This window comes from Narcine bancroftii, chromosome 3 (genome assembly GCF_036971445.1).
Source record: "Narcine bancroftii isolate sNarBan1 chromosome 3, sNarBan1.hap1, whole genome shotgun sequence".
Lineage (NCBI taxonomy): Eukaryota > Metazoa > Chordata > Chondrichthyes > Torpediniformes > Narcinidae > Narcine > Narcine bancroftii.
This window is the reverse complement of record NC_091471.1, coordinates 112,723,177-112,741,130: the sequence shown is the minus strand read 5'-3', so window position 1 is coordinate 112,741,130 and position 17,954 is coordinate 112,723,177. Positions and strand designations below refer to the sequence as shown.

General features: G+C 40.1%; 2 protein-coding genes across 12 annotated transcripts in view; one reads left to right on the top strand and one right to left on the bottom strand.

Annotated features, from left to right (window-relative positions):
* The window catches only part of wdr19 (WD repeat domain 19), a 184,735-nt gene that overhangs the window by 111,929 nt on the left and 54,852 nt on the right, over positions 1–17,954 (top strand). For all 10 annotated transcript variants that reach the window (XR_011353628.1, XR_011353629.1, XM_069924914.1 and 7 more), the window contains 5 exons: positions 5,928–6,038; positions 6,560–6,669; positions 7,323–7,380; positions 11,902–12,048; positions 14,329–14,411. Coding sequence is in view for 8 of the 10 variants with exons in the window: in XM_069924914.1 (XP_069781015.1) it covers positions 5,928–6,038; positions 6,560–6,669; positions 7,323–7,380; positions 11,902–12,048; positions 14,329–14,411 (509 nt within the window). In the remaining 2 variants the exon portion in view is untranslated. The remainder of the gene's footprint in view (positions 1–5,927; positions 6,039–6,559; positions 6,670–7,322; positions 7,381–11,901; positions 12,049–14,328; positions 14,412–17,954) is intronic.
* The window catches only part of rfc1 (replication factor C (activator 1) 1), a 138,830-nt gene continuing 125,982 nt past the window's right edge, over positions 5,107–17,954 (bottom strand). For both annotated transcript variants that reach the window (XM_069924920.1, XM_069924921.1), the window contains exon 26: positions 5,107–5,361. The gene's annotated coding sequence lies outside the window, so the exon portion shown is untranslated. The remainder of the gene's footprint in view (positions 5,362–17,954) is intronic.

Genomic DNA, 17,954 nt, shown 5'->3' with positions numbered 1-17,954 from the left:
TGGATTCGATGCTGTCGGCCTCTGCCATCTCGAGTACTTCGATGTTGGTGATGAAGTCGCTCCAATGAATGTTGAGGATGGAGTGGAGAAAGCGCTGGTGAAAGCATTCTAGGAGCCGTAGGTGATGCCGGTAAAGGACCCATGATTTGGAGCCGAACAGGAGTGTGGGTATGACAACAGCTCTGTATACACTAATCTTTGTGAGGATTTTCAGTTGGTTGTTTTTCCAGACTCTTTTGTGTAGTCTTCCAAAGGCGCTATTTGCCTTGGCGAGTCTGTTGTCTATCTCGTTGTCGATCCTTGCATCAAATGAAATGGTGCAGCCGAGTTAGGTAAACTGGTTGACCATTTTGAGTTTTGTGTGCCCGATGGAGATGTGGGGAGGCTGGTAGTCATGGTGGGGAGCTGGCTGATGGAAGACTTCCAGGCCAAACATTTTGGCAGTTTCCGCAAAACAGGACGTCAAGCGCTGAAGAGCTGGCTCTGAATGGGCAACTAAAGCGGCATCGTCTGCAAAGAGTAGTTCATGGAAAAGTTGCTCTTGTGTCTTGGTGTGAGCTTGCAGGTGCCTCAGATTGAAGAGACTGCCATCCATGCGGTACCGAATGTAAACAGCGTCTTCATTGTTGAGGTCTTTCATGGCTTGTTTCAGCATCATGCTGAAGAAGATTGAAAAGAGGGTTGGTGCGAGAACGCAGCCTTGCTTCACGCCTTTATTAATGGAGAAGGGTTCAGAGAGCTTATTGCTGTATCTGATCTGACCTTGTTGGTTTTCGTGCAGTTGGATAACCAATTTGAGGATACCATTATCCTCAATGCAAATACCAGTATCACTTCACCTGAAGGATCTAGCTGAGGCTCTTGTGTGGGAGAAGATGGTTTTTTCTGGAAGATATCTAGTGTGGTTTGCTTGGTTTGTCTCTTTATCTCATCATAAATTTGCCTATAGCAAGCAAATGCATCATTTGTTTTCCTCTCTACTAAAAGATAATGTTCTGCATTGGGATCTATGTCTTCTTCCTATTTCAGTACACTGTTAAAGGTCAAAAACATATCTGCTAGACCTTTCACGGTGAATCTTTTTCGCGGATCCTCCTCCTCTTCTTCCTTTTCTCTTGCTGCAACTTCTGTAATGTGCTGCTCTTCCAGTTCAAGCAACTCTTCATTTGTCAATTCCTCGAAAATGTTGAAAGTGTGATGCATGATTTAATGTCCGCTAACACCTGCCAACGTTAGTCCTGGCATAAATTTTTATTAAGCCCTCATGGTAACCTCTGTGGTTGGATGTTACTCAATCAGGCATAAGTCAAGTATGGTTGTATATTAAAGTAGTCAAGTTTAGTTGTTTGTTGGATATCCTTGCATGCAATGACTGCTTGAAGTCTGTGATTTATAGACATCACCAGGTGCTGAATATCTTCTCTGATGATGCTCTGCCAAACTTCTACTGCAGGCATCCTCAACTCCTGCTTGTTTCAGGGATTTGCCTTCTTAAGTTTTCTCTTCAGCATTTAGAAGACATGCTCAATTGGATTTAGATTGGGTGACTAACTTGGTCATTCAAGAATTTTCCAGGTTTTAGCTTTGAAAAATTTCTTTGTTGCTTTATCAGTGTGTTTGGGATCATTGTCTTGCTGAAGGATGAATTGCCATCTAATGAGTTTAGAGGCATTTGCTTAAACTTAAGATAAGATGATTCTTTACACCTCAGAATTCATTTTGCTACAGCCATCAGCAGATACATCATCAATGAAGATACATGCCCAGGCCATAACTCCTCCTCCACCAGATTTCATAGATAAGGTGATATGTTTTGGAACTTGGGCAGTTCTTTTACGCCTCCACACTTCACTCTCCCGATCACTCTGATACAGGTTAATCTTGGTCTCATCTCTCCACAAGACCTTTTTCCAGAATTCTGGAGGCCCTTTTAAATACTTCTTGGCCTGTTTCTGTGGCTAACTAGTGGTTTGCATCTTGTAGTATAGCCTCTGTATTTCTGTTTATAAAGTCTTCTGCAAACAGTAGTCATTGACACATCCACACCTGCCTCCTGAAGAGTGCTTCTGATCTTGGGATTTTTCTTCATTATGATGAGAATTCTTGTGTCATCAGCAGTGGAGGTCTCCCTTGGTCTATCAGTCCCTCTACAATTACTGAGCTCACCAGAACGCTCTTTCTTCTTAATGATGTTCCAAACTGTTGATTTTGGTCATTCTGAGCTTTGGACAATGTCTCTTACTGTTTGATTCTTGTTTTTAAACCTTTCATTGGCTTAATTCTTGTCCTCGTGTTAAAAATAGCAACTACAGACAACTAAAGGTGATTAAAAGTTTAGAAGCAAGCCTAGCTCTCATATGCTTGCACCAATGAAGCAATTAAACTTAATCTGAGTGCTCACAAATACCTGTGAAGCCAAATGTTCTAAACATTACGGTGCCCTAAAACCTACTTAAAGGACAAACTGGAAGCAGACTGAGATTACCAGTAGGAATCAGCTTTGAATATGTGATTACAGACACAATGATAATTAAAAGATTTATAACAAACATGTACATCAAGCTTCAAGAGAAAGAAAATGATGAAATAAGCTATAAACCCAAATAAAAGTGGGAACAAAATCTAAACATAAAGATAAAAAATGAAATATGGGAAAAGCTATGCTCTGGAACTATGAGAAATATAATAAACACGAGGTTACACATGATACAATATAATTGGTTACACAGGCTATTTATCACGCCCAAAAAGTTAAATAAATGGGATCCAACATTATCAGATAGATAGTTTCACTGTAAGAAGGAAACGGGAACAACAGTACATGCAATTTGGGCATGTGAGAAAGTGAAAAAGTTTTGGGAAGATCTAAATCAGGTATTAAATAAAATCACAAAAAGCAACATACCAAAAAATCCAGAGATCTTTCTTCTAAGTAATATAAGAAGTAAAGAATTAGGCCTCAAACTGGATGAAGCGTAAAAAAAAATTATTATTAGGTAGCAAAAAAATGTATAATGTCAACTTGGAAATCAGAAGAGAGCCTGAGAGTACAGCAATGGTACATGGAAATGAATAAATGTATTCCATTGGAAAAAAATAACATATAATTTTAAAAATAAAGTCACATTATTTGAACAAATTTGGGAACCGTACATGGAACACAACAGAGAGGGCTTACCGCGGACCTCCATCCCCTAAAATGATAGAATGAGAAGAAGACGAAATGACCTGATCCAATGTGTAAAAGTAGATGACATAATTTTCTTGTTTATTTTCATTGTGTGATGACATTGTTTAATGGGTTTATTGTATTGTATATGTTGAACATTTAGTGGGTAGGGAGGGGGGTGGGAAGGAGGGAGGGAAGGGGGGGAAAAGGGGAGAAAATGACACTGTGTATATTCAAGAAGGAAATGTTTGTGTGTATTTTGGTTAATATGGTTCATAGTGTGAAAAATTTAAAAAAATTTAAAAAAAACATTATGGTGCCCTGAAAAGAGGGGACTATGTATAAAGAGTGCTGTAATTACTACATGGTAAAACCAAAATGTATACAAATATTTCTGAACAAAATCTGGAATGTGCACTTTAATCACATGTGAATTATTTGATTACAAATTTAAAACTGTGGAACACAGGGGAAAATAAAGGAAAGAAGTGTCTTTATCCCAAACATTATGGAGGGCCCTGTTTCCTTGGTTACTATGAGAAACGAGGAAGAAATTGATGGGGCATTGACTATTATCTTTGCATCATCCTTTGCCACAGGAGTGTTACTAGAAGGTTGCAAATGTTATGATAAAACGTTGACGTAGAGCAGTGGATGTGGTGGATCTGTATTTTTGTAGGCATTTACAAGTTTCCCCAGGGTAGGTTCAGCGAGAAAGTCATGAAGCATATGATCTATGGATACTTCACTGCGTGGATTCAGAATTGGCTGGTCAACAGAAGGCAGAGGGTAGTCGTAGAGTGGATCTTTGTGACCAATGGTGTTCCACTTGAATCTGTTCTGGGACCCTGGCTCTATGTGATCTTTCTAAATGACTTGAATAAGGAAAAGGAGAGGCAAGTTAGTAAGTTTGGAAATGAGATGAAGGTGGAGTTGTTGTGGATAGTGTAGAGGATTGTTGTAGGCTACTACAGCATATAGAAGGGATGCAGGGTTAGGTGAAGTGGCTGATGGCGTTCAGTCCAGGAAAGTATGAAGTTATGCACTTTGGAAGATTGAAGCTGAAGCAGAGTACAAAGTTAATGGCAGAATTCTTAGGAGTGTGGAAGAATAGAGGGATCTTCAGGTCCAAATTCATGGATTCTTCAAGCATGCTGTGCAAGCTGATAGTTGGTTAAGAAGAAATATGGTGTGTTGGCCTTCATTAGTCAATATATTAAGTTCAAGAGCAGTGAGGTAATGTTGCACCTCTGCAAAATTCTGGTTAGGCGTGGAGGATCGTGTTCAGTTTTGATGCCTCATTATAAGAAGGATGTGGAAGCTTTAGAGAGGGTGCAGAGGACGTTTGCCCACATGCTGCCCGGATTAAAGGACATGTCTTCAGTGGAAAGGTTGACCGAGCTCATGCTTTTCTCTTTGGAGCAACAAAGAATTAGAGCCAATTTAATGGAGATGTACCAGTATATGATTATAAGGGTCATAGATAGAGTGGACAGCCACCACCTTTGTTTCAGGGCATCAATCCCCAATTCTAGAGGACATCCATTTATGGTGAATGGAGGAAAGTTTAGGGGTGATGTCAGAGCAAGTTTTTTTAAAACACTGTGATGGGTACTTGGGTACTGCTGGGGGTAGAGGTTTAGGCTGTTACAATAGGGACATTTAAAAGATTCTTTGAAAGGCATATGGATGTATAAAAAGTAGAGGGTAAAGGGCTATGAGGGAGGAAAGGGTTAGATTGATCGTGGAGTAGGTTTATGTAGGTTGTCACAACATTGTGCATCTAAAGGCTTGTACTGTGCTGTACTGATCTAAGCTGTTGCTAAAGAACTTGTTTATAATAATGGATCAACTTGTAATATTAACCAAAACAATATTCTCTCAAAAAAAGTAGAAGCAACTATTTTGTGTCACACTTTATGTAACATTTATTGAATGCAGTCATTGTATTATTTCACCTGAAATCATGGTTTGCTGCTAATGTATTAATGCGACTAGATGACTTTTGCCAGAAATGCAAAATACACAAATGAATAGGAAACTCTTGATGAGTGCACAATTATACTCTGCTCCTTTTCTCGCATTTCACGCATTTCTGCTCTTGAAGCAAATTATATCTTCATCACATATTCAGCTAACACTTCCAGGCCATATTTCTTGACTGCCACATTCAGTTTGTCTGATTTTCTAGTCTGTTGTATCAGAAGAAAAATTTAACATTTAAGAGTTGGCTTGAAGCTCTTGTTAAATGGAAATTACATTCAGATATATTATTATTTTGCAAATCATTGCAAGATGAATCAGTGAAAACAGTAATTTTGTTTTAACGTTCTTCCTAGCCAACTTGGGACAGATGCTGTCTTTTTCCAATCTTTTTATTAATATTTCATAATATACACAACATAAGGTGAATAGAAATAACACAATTAAATGGTATGTCCAAGTCTACCTAGTATAAATATATAAATTTTGAAGAGTGAAAATTTGACATTAGAAATAATTTTCCTAACAAGAAAACAGGGGCAGATACTGTCAGGGTAATTTCTAGTTCTTTGCAAGCTGAGATAATCAATAAGAAACACAGATTTTAAAAGTTTTCAGTTGTGTCATATTCATTATTAATATATAAACCACACATCTTTTGCACTAATTTATTTGTTTTTAAATGTAATTTATAGCAATATTTGCAGTGTGATGCTGCCGCTAAACAATTAATTTTGTAACATGTTCATGACAATAAATGTTGATTCTATTTTAGGGACTAGAAGACCACAACCTACTAGCTGGCCATCTTGCAATGTTTGCAAATGAATTTAATCTAGCACAGGATCTGTATCTGGCTTCCAGCTGTCCAATTGCTGCATTAGAGGTGAGCTTAGTGTTACTTTAATGTAAACACTTCATATTTCAACCTGAGATCATTTTTAAAGAAGTTCTTGAACCTTTATTTAATTTTATGTTTCTTGCACTCTTTGTAAAAGACCACATGCCTCTAAATATTCACATTTACTACAGTATAAGAATGTGTGGTGCTTCCTTATTTATTCAATATCTGCACACAGATAGGATACCTAATTTCACTAAATCCATTTGAGGAATCAGAATTGCCAATAGGATATTGCTTCACAGGACACTGTTCTTATTTTGATACAATATTGGCCACAATGATGATTGTTGGATCTTTTAAGCTTTGAGTATTGTCTTTGAAAACGTATGTTAAAAATTACTGTCTTTGAAAACATATGTTTAAAAACTAAAAAGCAGAATTGACTTTTCAGACCTAATAATTTTATATTTTTAAAGTACTATCTATGTAAATCAGCTCGTTGTTATTTTTGAATCATGTTGGTTACTTTTATGTTATCCTTTTTAACTGATATCATTGCACAGATGCGGAGGGACTTACAACATTGGGACAGTGCTTTGCAGTTAGCAAAACGACTGGCTCCTGATCAGATTCCATTTATCTCCAAAGAGTACGCTATTCAACTGGAATTCATGTAAGTATAAAAGTGGACAAGGAGCCAGTGATCCTTCTGTGTTTAAAGAAGTATGTAATTGATAGTTTCCTATTTAATGGCAAATTGATAAACTTTTTTTATCTTTCTCCATCATTCCACACTATATGCAATTTTTCTGCCCAAATAAAATGCTTAATGGGAAGTGCAGGATCATTTAAGTACAGTATATTTATCTAAAATAAATTTAAACCAAATTTAAGGTTGAATACCATCTGAAAATCTCGTTATTAATCAGTGTTGGATTTTTGAATGTTTTTTTTCCTTTAACTAGAATTTGCAAACAGTTTGTGGTAGAAGCTAGAGTTTTTCCACTTTTATGCCATGTAATTCATTCCTGGTCAATTTGTGTTATATACTAGTAGCAGCACCTACTACTGGTCAATTTATTTGCATACTCCTGCTATCTTTATTTTTTTGCATGTAAATGCACTCGGGTTTTCTGACAATTCTCATATTCTATACATGTAAAAATCATTCTAATAAAATAAAATAAAAACATTCAATTTTACCAGTAATTGGATGAGTTATGTGATTTACAAATTATGTAATGAAATATCACCAAATAGACTTTTTCTTTTTTTAGATTAATGATAAAATTATGCTTATGTTACATTGACCAATGTGTTTTTCAGAGGTGACTATGTGAATGCATTGGCACATTATGAGAAAGGCATGACTGAAGACAATAAGGCAAGATCTTATTTTTCTCCATTTAATGGAAAACACAATAGCATTTTGTTATTACATTAATGAACTTTAAGCACCTAGTTTTATTTTGTTTGAACAATATGTTGAACAGAAGGCATTTAACAATGCCACAACCAGCAGGGCTGGTTCACAGGGTTGGAATAAATGGGGTACTGACAACATGGCATGAAGATTTGGATCAAAGTCAAAATGCAGAGAGTTGTGTTAAATGGTTACAGGGACCCATGGATAAATATTTGGAAGGGGAAGGACATTTTGAGAAAACATGTTGTTTCATTAATGCAGGGAAATGGTTTGGAATGATTATGAAATGCTGGTTAGGCCACATCTGGATTATGCATCCAGTTCTGGTCAGATTGTTTTAAAAGGGTGAGAGGGTGCTAAAGAGATTTTCTTGAATGGTCCCTGGGATGAGCTAATTCAGCTGTAAATTTAACATGGAGAAGCTGGAACCTATCTCTTTGGAGCAAAGAAGTTTGAGGAGATTTGATGGAGTTGTGCAAGATTATGATTACTTTGGATAGAATATAAAGGGGAAACTGTTCCCACTAGCAGATCATTCATGAACCTTGAAACAAAGCTTTATAGGTTTTGATACAAAATGCAGGAGAATTATGATCTAGAAATGTTGGGTAAAGGAAATTCTCAATTAAATTCTCATTTAAAAAGCAATTAAAGATCCATTAGAAGAAAAATAATTTGTAGGGCTCAGGAAAAAACTAACCAGACAAGACTGAATGGAATACCATACTGGAAACCTGCATGGCTTCCTTTTAAGTTATCACAAATCCAAAATGATAAATAATACCAGATAATTTTGAATCAATTATACCAAATCCTCAAAATATTCACAGAAAATTAATGTCCTAGTCATGCAGAATGGTACAGGAAACTCAAATAGATATTAGGATTACCTTGACAGATGAACTTACCTATCAGTACTAGGGACTATGACGTGCTGAGGAAATTGACAGTATCAATGCAAGTTTTTTATTCCAGTTGCCTTGATGTGTTTTTATTTTGTACTAAAAATCCAATAAATATTCTGGAGCTTTTTCAGAATTTGCTGCATTTGCTTCCATATAATTTTAATCAAAAATGTATGATTAGTAAGTAAAGAAAATTGGTTTACTGCATGAGCAATTTTTCACTTAATTTGCATATTTTTTTTACACGGGCCTCTTCCATGATCTCCACGTTGCCCTCTGACACCCGATACCAGAGGGTACAGACTGCCTGGAAGGGAGGGAGACTGACAAGGGGAGTCCATTTGGCCGCCCCGACGAGAATAGTTGCCCGGGCAAAGCCAAAAGTAAATTTCTCCTTATTGGTCCACAGTGACTACCCCTTGAGTACATTCTTTCCAAGAATGCACTTGGGGGAGGCTGCTACCAGGACTGGGACAGGGTAGAGAGGCCCGTTCCCAGTGGAGAGGCAAAGAGTGACTTCTCTGGCAGAGAAGATGGAAGGCACCCCCCCTCCCCCAATCTCTCTGTAATGACTTCAGGACATCTCCATACCGCGGGATTCCCAGGGATGATTGTGTGCTCCTCCTCGGTGTTAACTACTGCCATCCAGCACAGCGTATTCTCCTTTTCCCAGTGGACAGCCACTGGGATAAAAGGCCTTGGGTCACCTGAGTGGGACAGATCCACTGAGTGGATCCACCGGGGTCCCTGGCTTCCACCCTATGGAGCAGGGGCCACATTGTTCCACACAGTGGTGGGGGGGGGGGGGGGGGGTGTGGCTGGTGTGACAGCATGCTTTGTTAGCCATTCTTCTCACACAAGAGAGATGATCTCTTCCCTAAGGGCAGCAGGGGCCACTTGAGGTGGGAGTTGAGCAGAAGGCTGTGTTGTAGGGGTACAATGAGCACCGGAATGGGCAGCCTAGGTTTTTTCGCAGTATTCCTGCCACATGGCAAACACGGTGGCAGTGGATATGCCATGTAAGTAGGTATGATCTACCCCTGCATGTGCCCGGGTATGATACATGTCCCTATGGTCCTCACCATTCCTGTTTTCCTCATATTTTGTCTCCACCCGGCGAACCTGTGTGGAGACCTCTTTGTGGGTGCTCCTCATTCTAAATACTCCAGTCCTTCCAGCAGGGCAATGGCTTCATGGACCATCTTGCTGGTTGAAGTACTCATCAAGAGCAAGACCACCCCTCTGAGGTCGGGGTGGACGGTGGTGACTAGGTGCCCCCTCCCCCAAGGTCGGGGGTTACCCTGATGTCCTCAGGGAGGTTGCATCCAGGAGCCCCACAATAGAGGTTGGTGATAAGGACCCATTCCCTGATGACCTTGCTAGCAATGTGCCACTATAGTCAGCACATCAGGACCCACTCTAACGCGTGGGCACTGCAGTTACTACCCAATCCCACAGCGTGCTTTCCTCCTCAATTCCTTCAGGATGCATCTAAAGGGAGTTGTTGACTGAGTGCTATGTGGACAGACTACCCAAAGTGCCAGCCTCTAGATGGGTCAGGCAAACATTGTGGGCCCTTTCGTCCCACAGCCGGAGTATTCAGGCAACCAGATGCTCACCTGACCTCTGGTGGTATCTGCCTGCCATCGCAGCCAATTCTTTGGCGGAGTACTCCCTCGCTATGACCTCGCATTGGTTATTGGGGTATCGACGGGACGTTGGGGGGGGGGGGCAAGGGAGCATGCGTAATCAGACCCAGCCTATGCCACGTCATCAGTGACCAACACACATCCCCATCCTCCAAATATGCATCACTCTCCTTCCCACGTATAATGATCTCCATGATCTTAACCACATCAACCTGCCAGCCAAATTGACGGGCTGCTTGAAGCTGCCACACTTTGACCACCTGGCATCTTCAGTGGCACTTTGGCTGGCAGCTTCAGTGTACTTTGCTTCTACGCAGCTTGTGCATGCCCTAGCAGCATCCAGTGCCTCCTGCATAGACCCTCACTCGATGGTCATGCATTCTAACTGCTCGATGTTCTGAGCACACTTTCTGCTTAATTCCAACATGATATTCTACTGGAGCCTCAGTAGGGATACTAGTAGCGATAGAGCTTGCCCACTACTTTCTGGTCCCAGGAAACCCCAATTCCTTCTGCCCGTGGGGGTCCAACCTGTCGACTCAATAGATTGGTGTGGCATGCCTTGCCAGCCATGCCGACAAACAGTTGAACCCCTGATGGTGATCGGTCCACCTGGGGATTTTATACTCCTATCTGTGGGTTGCCTCCTGCTATCCCCTCTGGTGAGCAGGTACATAATAAATCATGTACCCAACAGTTATTAATACAATCTCCCACTCCCACATAGTTAAGACTACACGTGTGTCCGGTCGTAATTCTTTGAACCCTTCTCACAGTGCATTTGTTGTGTTGAGAAGAATATCAGGTTAAGTGGGTTCACAGAGACAAGTCTGGACACAAGTGTTACAATCACACGTAACTTTTATTAACACACGGGAAACAAATGGGAGTATGTTAGATGATACACAATTCATGTAAGTGATGATACTGACATTCACCTCTGACATCAATTAGACTCTGACAATGGTAAGCCTTTGTTTGACCCTGTCACACATTATAAATGGGGACTCTTACGTTCCCTGATCAGTGGGGGTGTGACTTTACTGCAGGTATTAATCTATCACAATACTATGGCTCAGCTTCAGTGTAGTGCACACTTTACCCATGACCCTTCCAGCAATGTCCATGGAAGCGACCTGGCATGGAGTAGTGTCCGGGGCTTGGACCACGAGGCAGATAGAGCAAATGTGTTCTTTGCTGGTGCTAAATATAGTGCTAATCTGTATTGCTAGCCAATGATTTAAGGTGTGCACTATTGGATGACTGGGGTCCAACTTTGACTGACAGGTGATGTGACTTCTGAATAAGTTTTAGACAAGGAGGATATGTGACCACCCGCTATACACATTCCAGGCAGGCAGGGAGGCCAATCTTCCTCCACTCACAACAGTTGTTTCAGATTTATTTTTTTTTAATTTTCTCATAGTCCTTTCTGACCACTTTTTCTTTTATTTTGTGTTTTTCACACTTATTATTAAATGGGTTGATGAAAGTTTAATGGAGGAAAATCCACAGGGCATTGCATTGAAATTAGGGAATCAACCCATCTAAGAAATGACATTGCTGACCATAAATGTATACCAATGATAGGTGCACAGGTATTAGAATTTGCATTGGAGATAGCTTGAATTCTGAAATTGGATAAGTTGCTTCTAAACAAACAGCAGAACCATTTTTAGCTGAACTATTTTTGTAATGTTTAAAAGGAAAAATATCCACTTGTTGATGTGAGTTCATTGATTCCCCATCCTAATGTTGATAATAGATGATACTGTATTTTTTTTCAAATAGCATTTGATTCCCCTCTTCAATTCTTTAATGTTTTCTGTGCCAGTCTCATAAACTCAAATAGTCATTACTGACTTGTTCTTGTTCATGTCCATTGTATGCCTGTCTAATTAACCTTCTCTGTTCTAATTACGTAGTTCCTTGACCATGACGAAACTTGTTCAGCTGGAATTGCAAGAATGTCAATACGCATGGGTGATATTCGACATGGAGTCAACCAGGCAATCAGACACACCAGCAGAGTTTTGAAGAAAGAGTGTGGTGTTATTCTAGAGAACATGAAGGTATAAGATCTGTAGATAAATTGGTTCTGCAGTATAACTACAGTTATAAGTGAAATTGTCATCAAACTCAGGTACAGGTACACGATCCTTTATCCGGACATCTAAAATCCGGAAAGCTCCAAAATTCGGCAGTCGGGGGAGGCGGCCGGGGAAGACTGCCGGGCAGTCAGGGGAGGTGTCCGAGGGACCGTGGTCGGGGGAGGCATCCGAGGGACCGCAGTTGGGGGAGATTGCCGGGTAGCCGAGGGACCGGTGGTCGGAGGAGACGGCCAAGCACCGAGGGACTGGTGGTCGGGGGAGACAGCTGGGCAGCCGGGAGAGACGACCGGGCGGCTGAGGGAGACTGCCGGGCAGCCGAGGGACCGGTGGTCAGGGGAGACAGCCAAGTGACTGCGGTTGGGGGAGGTGGCCAAGGGACCGTCGGTCGGGGGAGGCGGCCGAGGGACCGCGGTTGGGGGTGACAGCCGGGCAACTGGAAGGGGGTGGGGGTGGATACAGCAGCACAATTAGGGTGGGCTTTCTGAAATACGGAAAAATACGAAATTCAGAACACACTGTCCCCCAAGGGTTCCAGATAAAGGATTGTGTACCTGTAGTTCACAAGAACTTTTGGAATTCTGCATTACCATACTTAGTTTAGCAGCTGTATTGATGTCTTAAACATGATCATGTAGATTTAAACCCAAAATAAGGATGTCAATAAAAATAGACTGCTGGAAATCTCAATTCAGGCAGTGGAGAAAGATAGGGAGTTGATGTTTTAAGTCCATTATTTATTCTCAAATCTTTCTGGGATTTGCAGTATTTTGTTTCTTGATAAAGTACTAACTGCCCCATAGATTCACATTTGATGGAAATTATGCAATATGAAACAGCTAAAATTGGCATTAAATTTGCATAACACACAACAGAACCAGGCCTGAAGCATATAGGCCCTTTCAAACTGCCATGTAAAATGGGGTTAACCAGTTAATTTGCAGTTAGCAACCCAGTTACGTGGTCATATGAAAGGGATCACTCTCAGAGGTGATCAGGGAACCCAGAAAAACTTACCTGGGTGTCCTGATCCGGCGGTTGGAAAAGGGAATATGGGCTGACCCGGATACTCTGGTGACATCAGCGCTTGCATCACAGGGAAACCCCTAGCTGAGATGCCACTGCCAGGATTGGGGGGGGAGCAGTGGGCTGCAATCTAGGGGGGAGAGAGGTCGCTGCTGTGATCAGGTGTTGGGAGGGCTGTGATGTGCCGCTGCTGCGGACATCGCTCCAGTTCGCGGTGATAGCTCAATGTGGGAGCAACGGTTGTCTTCCTTACCCATATTTCCCCATGCCTCTGGAACTGCTCTGGTGCTTGGGGATTATGGGTAAGGAAGATGGCTATTGCTCCTGTATCCCGCATTGAGCCGTCACCACGAACTGGAGCAGCATGTTGCGGCAGTAACCACTCCCCCCCCCCCCCCACCATTCATAGCAGCAGCACGTCGCTGAGGGGCGTGATGTCTGATGGTTCATGTGAGGGCGTGACACATCACTCACTGCATCTTTGCGGGGGGCAAGATCCCCTTTAAATCGTCGGGTTAGAGATTTAACATGTTGATCCACCTGCAATTTGAAAGTTGCATCCTGCATCCACGACTTGGAAATTTCACCCAGTTCCCAGGAGGGCTGAAAGTACCTTCTGACTAAAATGGACTGCATATGCTAACAGTTAGGATGGGTCCCTGGACAAAGATTGAGCAGAGCAAGATGAGAGAAAGTATTGTGAATATTTTAAAAGGTGTGGATAAAAGCACATGCCACGTTTTTTTAAAGAAAAATCACACACTAACATCTTCCATTATGTAGAAGCAAATTTTCCTGAATACAGGGACTTGCTAAGGAGAACACTTCTTTTGGGTAACAGGATGAGCATAATTATGGGCCATGTAGGTCTATTTTTGAAAAATAATAGCAAAATATTAAATAATAAATTGATTTTCCATTAGGATAAACAAATAGTTTAAATTATTAAAAACACATTTTCTTTAATAAGCAAGTTCAGACTTTTTGAACAGAAAGTAAATTCCTCCCTAGGGTACTTTTAATACTGCATTAACTTGGGAATAGAAGCTGCTATTTTATGTAAAAATGTGTAATTATCAGCACTTGTGCACTGTCGTTCCCTGTTAATATTATAGAACTAAATGAAATTGAAATGCAGATTAAATTGAAATCCAGAACCATCATGCTGTGATCGTTTTCCACAATGAAACTTAATTTATTGTTTTGTTTTACTCACAGCAATTCTCTGAGGCTGCTCAATTATATGAAAAAGGACAGTACTATGAAAAGGCTGCATCTGTTTATATTCGTTGTAAAAATTGGTAAGAAAATGATTTCAGATGTATTACATTTCACTATAAATAGTGTATTGCCAGTTTCAACATGTCTTCTAAAAAGATTGCGACTTTAGGCTCTTGCTCAAGCTTTCTGATTAATTTTGTGTTTCTTATTGTGCAAAACAGCTCAATGGGCTTCAAAATAAAAAGAAGCAAAATCAGAAAAATTAGTTCCTTTTTCCAAATTTTTAAGTGTCTGGAAAATTTAATGTTTCTGTTATGCAAAAAATAATGTGATGATACAAAAATAGAGAAATCCATGAATGATTTATTAGGAATGTGTCAACCTACAATGGTCTTGTCCAGGTTTAGCACCCCATTAAGCGTCAGTAAGCAATACAGTTTACAGTGAAGGGGGACAGCTGTGTTTATAATTAAGCAAAAAAGACAAAAAAGTGGGTATTGTGTGAAAGTGGAAGTTGCTGTTCAAAAGTGGCAGAACTCTATTTGGAGCAGTGGCTGGCAGCTTTGCGACTTGGGGGACTGGGGGGTGTCAGGCTCAGAGGCCTGGAGCGAGGATCCAGATGTGGTGTGAGCTGGAGCACAAGGGGATGGAGCCTGTCCATTGATGCAAGAGAACTCTAGTTGTTCTTACTTCCAGAATGGTACATTAAAACCACAATGCAGGTTGGTATTTAGAATAGTTAACAATTAGATAAGTTACGAAGCAGTACGTAAGCATAAATCTTAGACAAAACAGAGTTCACAAGTCAAGTAGAACTGAAATATAATACAATATGTGTAGGTATGCTGGCAGAAATATTATGAATGCTACTTCAGACTTGTGGAGAGAAAGCAAACACTTCCTTGTCTCTGCATTGTACCACCATGGACATTGTGTTTCAAAATAGTCAATAGCTACCATTAAATTATATTAAAAATACAGTGGCAGCGTAAATAATCTTTGTTGCTACTATGCCCTTGTCATTGTGTCATATAATGAGACCAACTAAAGTCCAGTAAAAATCATACTAATGAATTACTATTTATTTTTAATAAACATTATTAAATAAAGATTGTGAAATGTGTACATTCAGAATAGCACATCCCAAATTTTGTTCTGGCATCTCACTTACTAAATTAGGTGTCCTGCTATATCATTTTAAAAAGGTGCACCCATTTTCTCTGTGAACCTACTGAACCTATAACCTACATCTCTTTGCCTTTTATTATTATAAACTTGTCTGTTAATTGTCATTTGCTCCATTACTATATATGCTAGAGTCACTGTCCTAAGAATGATGTTTCAGGAGTCCAATTGCTACACTTGACAAAAATAGAAGCATTGATTCCACTGACCTAACCACATATCAATTTTAATGGTGATGTACACCTGCCAAGGCTTTCTAGAGATGTATAATTTTCTAAATCCCAATCCTAACAGCATGCAAGTTAACATTCCCTTCAACCTTCCTGAGGTTGGATGGACTCGTGTGAACCCACATCCTGGGAGAAGTGGGTATGTCATTTTAAGCGTGAAAAAAGATAACATTCTTTTAATTTTTGCTGCCTTTTAAATGTAATATTGATCACCCAATAAACAGTTAAGAACAGTTGGTTGGAGTCACGTGATGGAGTAGTGGCTGGCAGGGAATACCAGCCCTCTGCAGAAAAGAAGAAATGAAGTGAAGAAAATACAAAGTTCAAGAAATACAAAACATAACAAATAAAAGATAAAGTTGTAGAGAAAAGAAAGAAAATGGCACCCAAGAAGGAAAAAGTAAAAACAACGGGAAAAGAAGAAGGAAAAAAGATACCGGAAGAGAAAGGAGAAGGCCTTACCTGCATGAAGAAACAGGGAGCCGTCGTGGAGAAGAGAGCCTGTTCTCCAAGGTTGGTGACGACCCCGCATAGTCGCGACCCTCCCAACCGCTGGACTGCAAAAATGGCTCTTCGAGCCAAACAAAAGTGCGCAGTGCGCTTACTAAGTAGAAGGAGAACACCGACAGAAGGGGGGCTCAGCTGAGGAGCGGGCAAACACAATGCGACCAGCTGAGGGGTGCCCGACACCAGGGCTCTCAGCTGGAAGAAGAGGAAAGCGACAGGAAAGGGAGTGAAAGGAAAGAAGAGCAGCAACAGGAGGCCTAACAGATGAGTAGCCCAGAAGAAGAGGACCAACAGCAAGAAGCCAAGCAAGAAGAAGCCCAGCAAAGTGAGACAAGCAACTCATCAGGAAAGTCAGAAGAGACACAGATACAAGGAAGAGAAGAAGAAGACACAAACACCAGTGCAGACACAGAAGAAGACCAAGATCTGCACAGAGAAATAGAAGGTAAAACAGATGGACAGAATATAGATTTAAAAAATTTTCAAGAACAAATGAGAGCATTAAAAGAATGGTTGACACTAGAATTTAGTGAAATGAAAAGAAAAATGAAAAGTACAGAAGAAAAAGTGAATAGAATAGAGCTGGTCATGACAGAAATAGGGAAAAGATTAGAAAATGTGGAAGAACGAGAAACGGCTGTAGAAATGGAAGTGAATGACTTAAGAAGAAAATTGGAAGAAAATGTCAAAAAAGTTAAGAGTCACAAGAGTTGTTAGCTTAGAAAATTGAAATGATGGAAAATTATAGTAGGCGAAATAACATAAAAATAGTGGGCCTAAAGGAAGATGAAGAAGGCACAGATATGAAGGAATTTATAAAAGAATGGATCCCAAAGGTTCTGGGAATGACAGAAACACAGAAAGGAATGGAAATAGAAAGGACACACAGAACACTAGCTCCGAAACCACAGGCACATCAAAAACCAAGATCTGTTTTAGTAAAATTTTTGAGATATACGACAAGAGAAAATATACTGGTGCGGGCAAATAATAATGGAATACATAACCAAATTAAACGAAAGAGGCTATTAAATTTCCTGAAAAAATTAAAAATAGAGATAGCATTTGTGCAGGAAATGAATCTAACTGAAGTGGAACATAATAAATTAAAGAGAAACTGGGTAGGGCATGTAGCGGCAGCATCATATAATTCAAAAGCTAGAGGTGTAGCTATATTAATTAATAAAAATGTACCAATCAAAATAGGAGGAAATAATAGATCCAGCAGGGAGTTATGTAATGATAAAGTGTCAAATATATTCAGAATTTTGGAATTTGATCAATATATATGCACCTAATGAAGAGGATCAAAAGTTTATGCAAGATATTTTTTTGAAGATTGTAGATACGCAAGGGAATATATTGATAGGAGGGGATTTTAACCTTAATTTGGATCCAATGTTGGATAAAACTGGACAAAAGACCAGCAAAAAGAATAAGTGGCCAAATTTATGGTTAAATCAATGCAGGAAATGAAACTTATGGATATATGGAGGAGGCAGCACCCAAGGGAAAAGGAATGCTCACATTATTCAAGTAGGCATAAAACATACTCAAGGATTGATATGTTTTTGTTGTTGGCCCATATTCAAGGGAGAATTAGGAAAACTGAATATAAAGCTAGATTGCTATCTGATCATTCACCCCTGTTATTAGCAATAGAACTGGAGGACATCCCACCAAGAACATAGATGGAGGTTA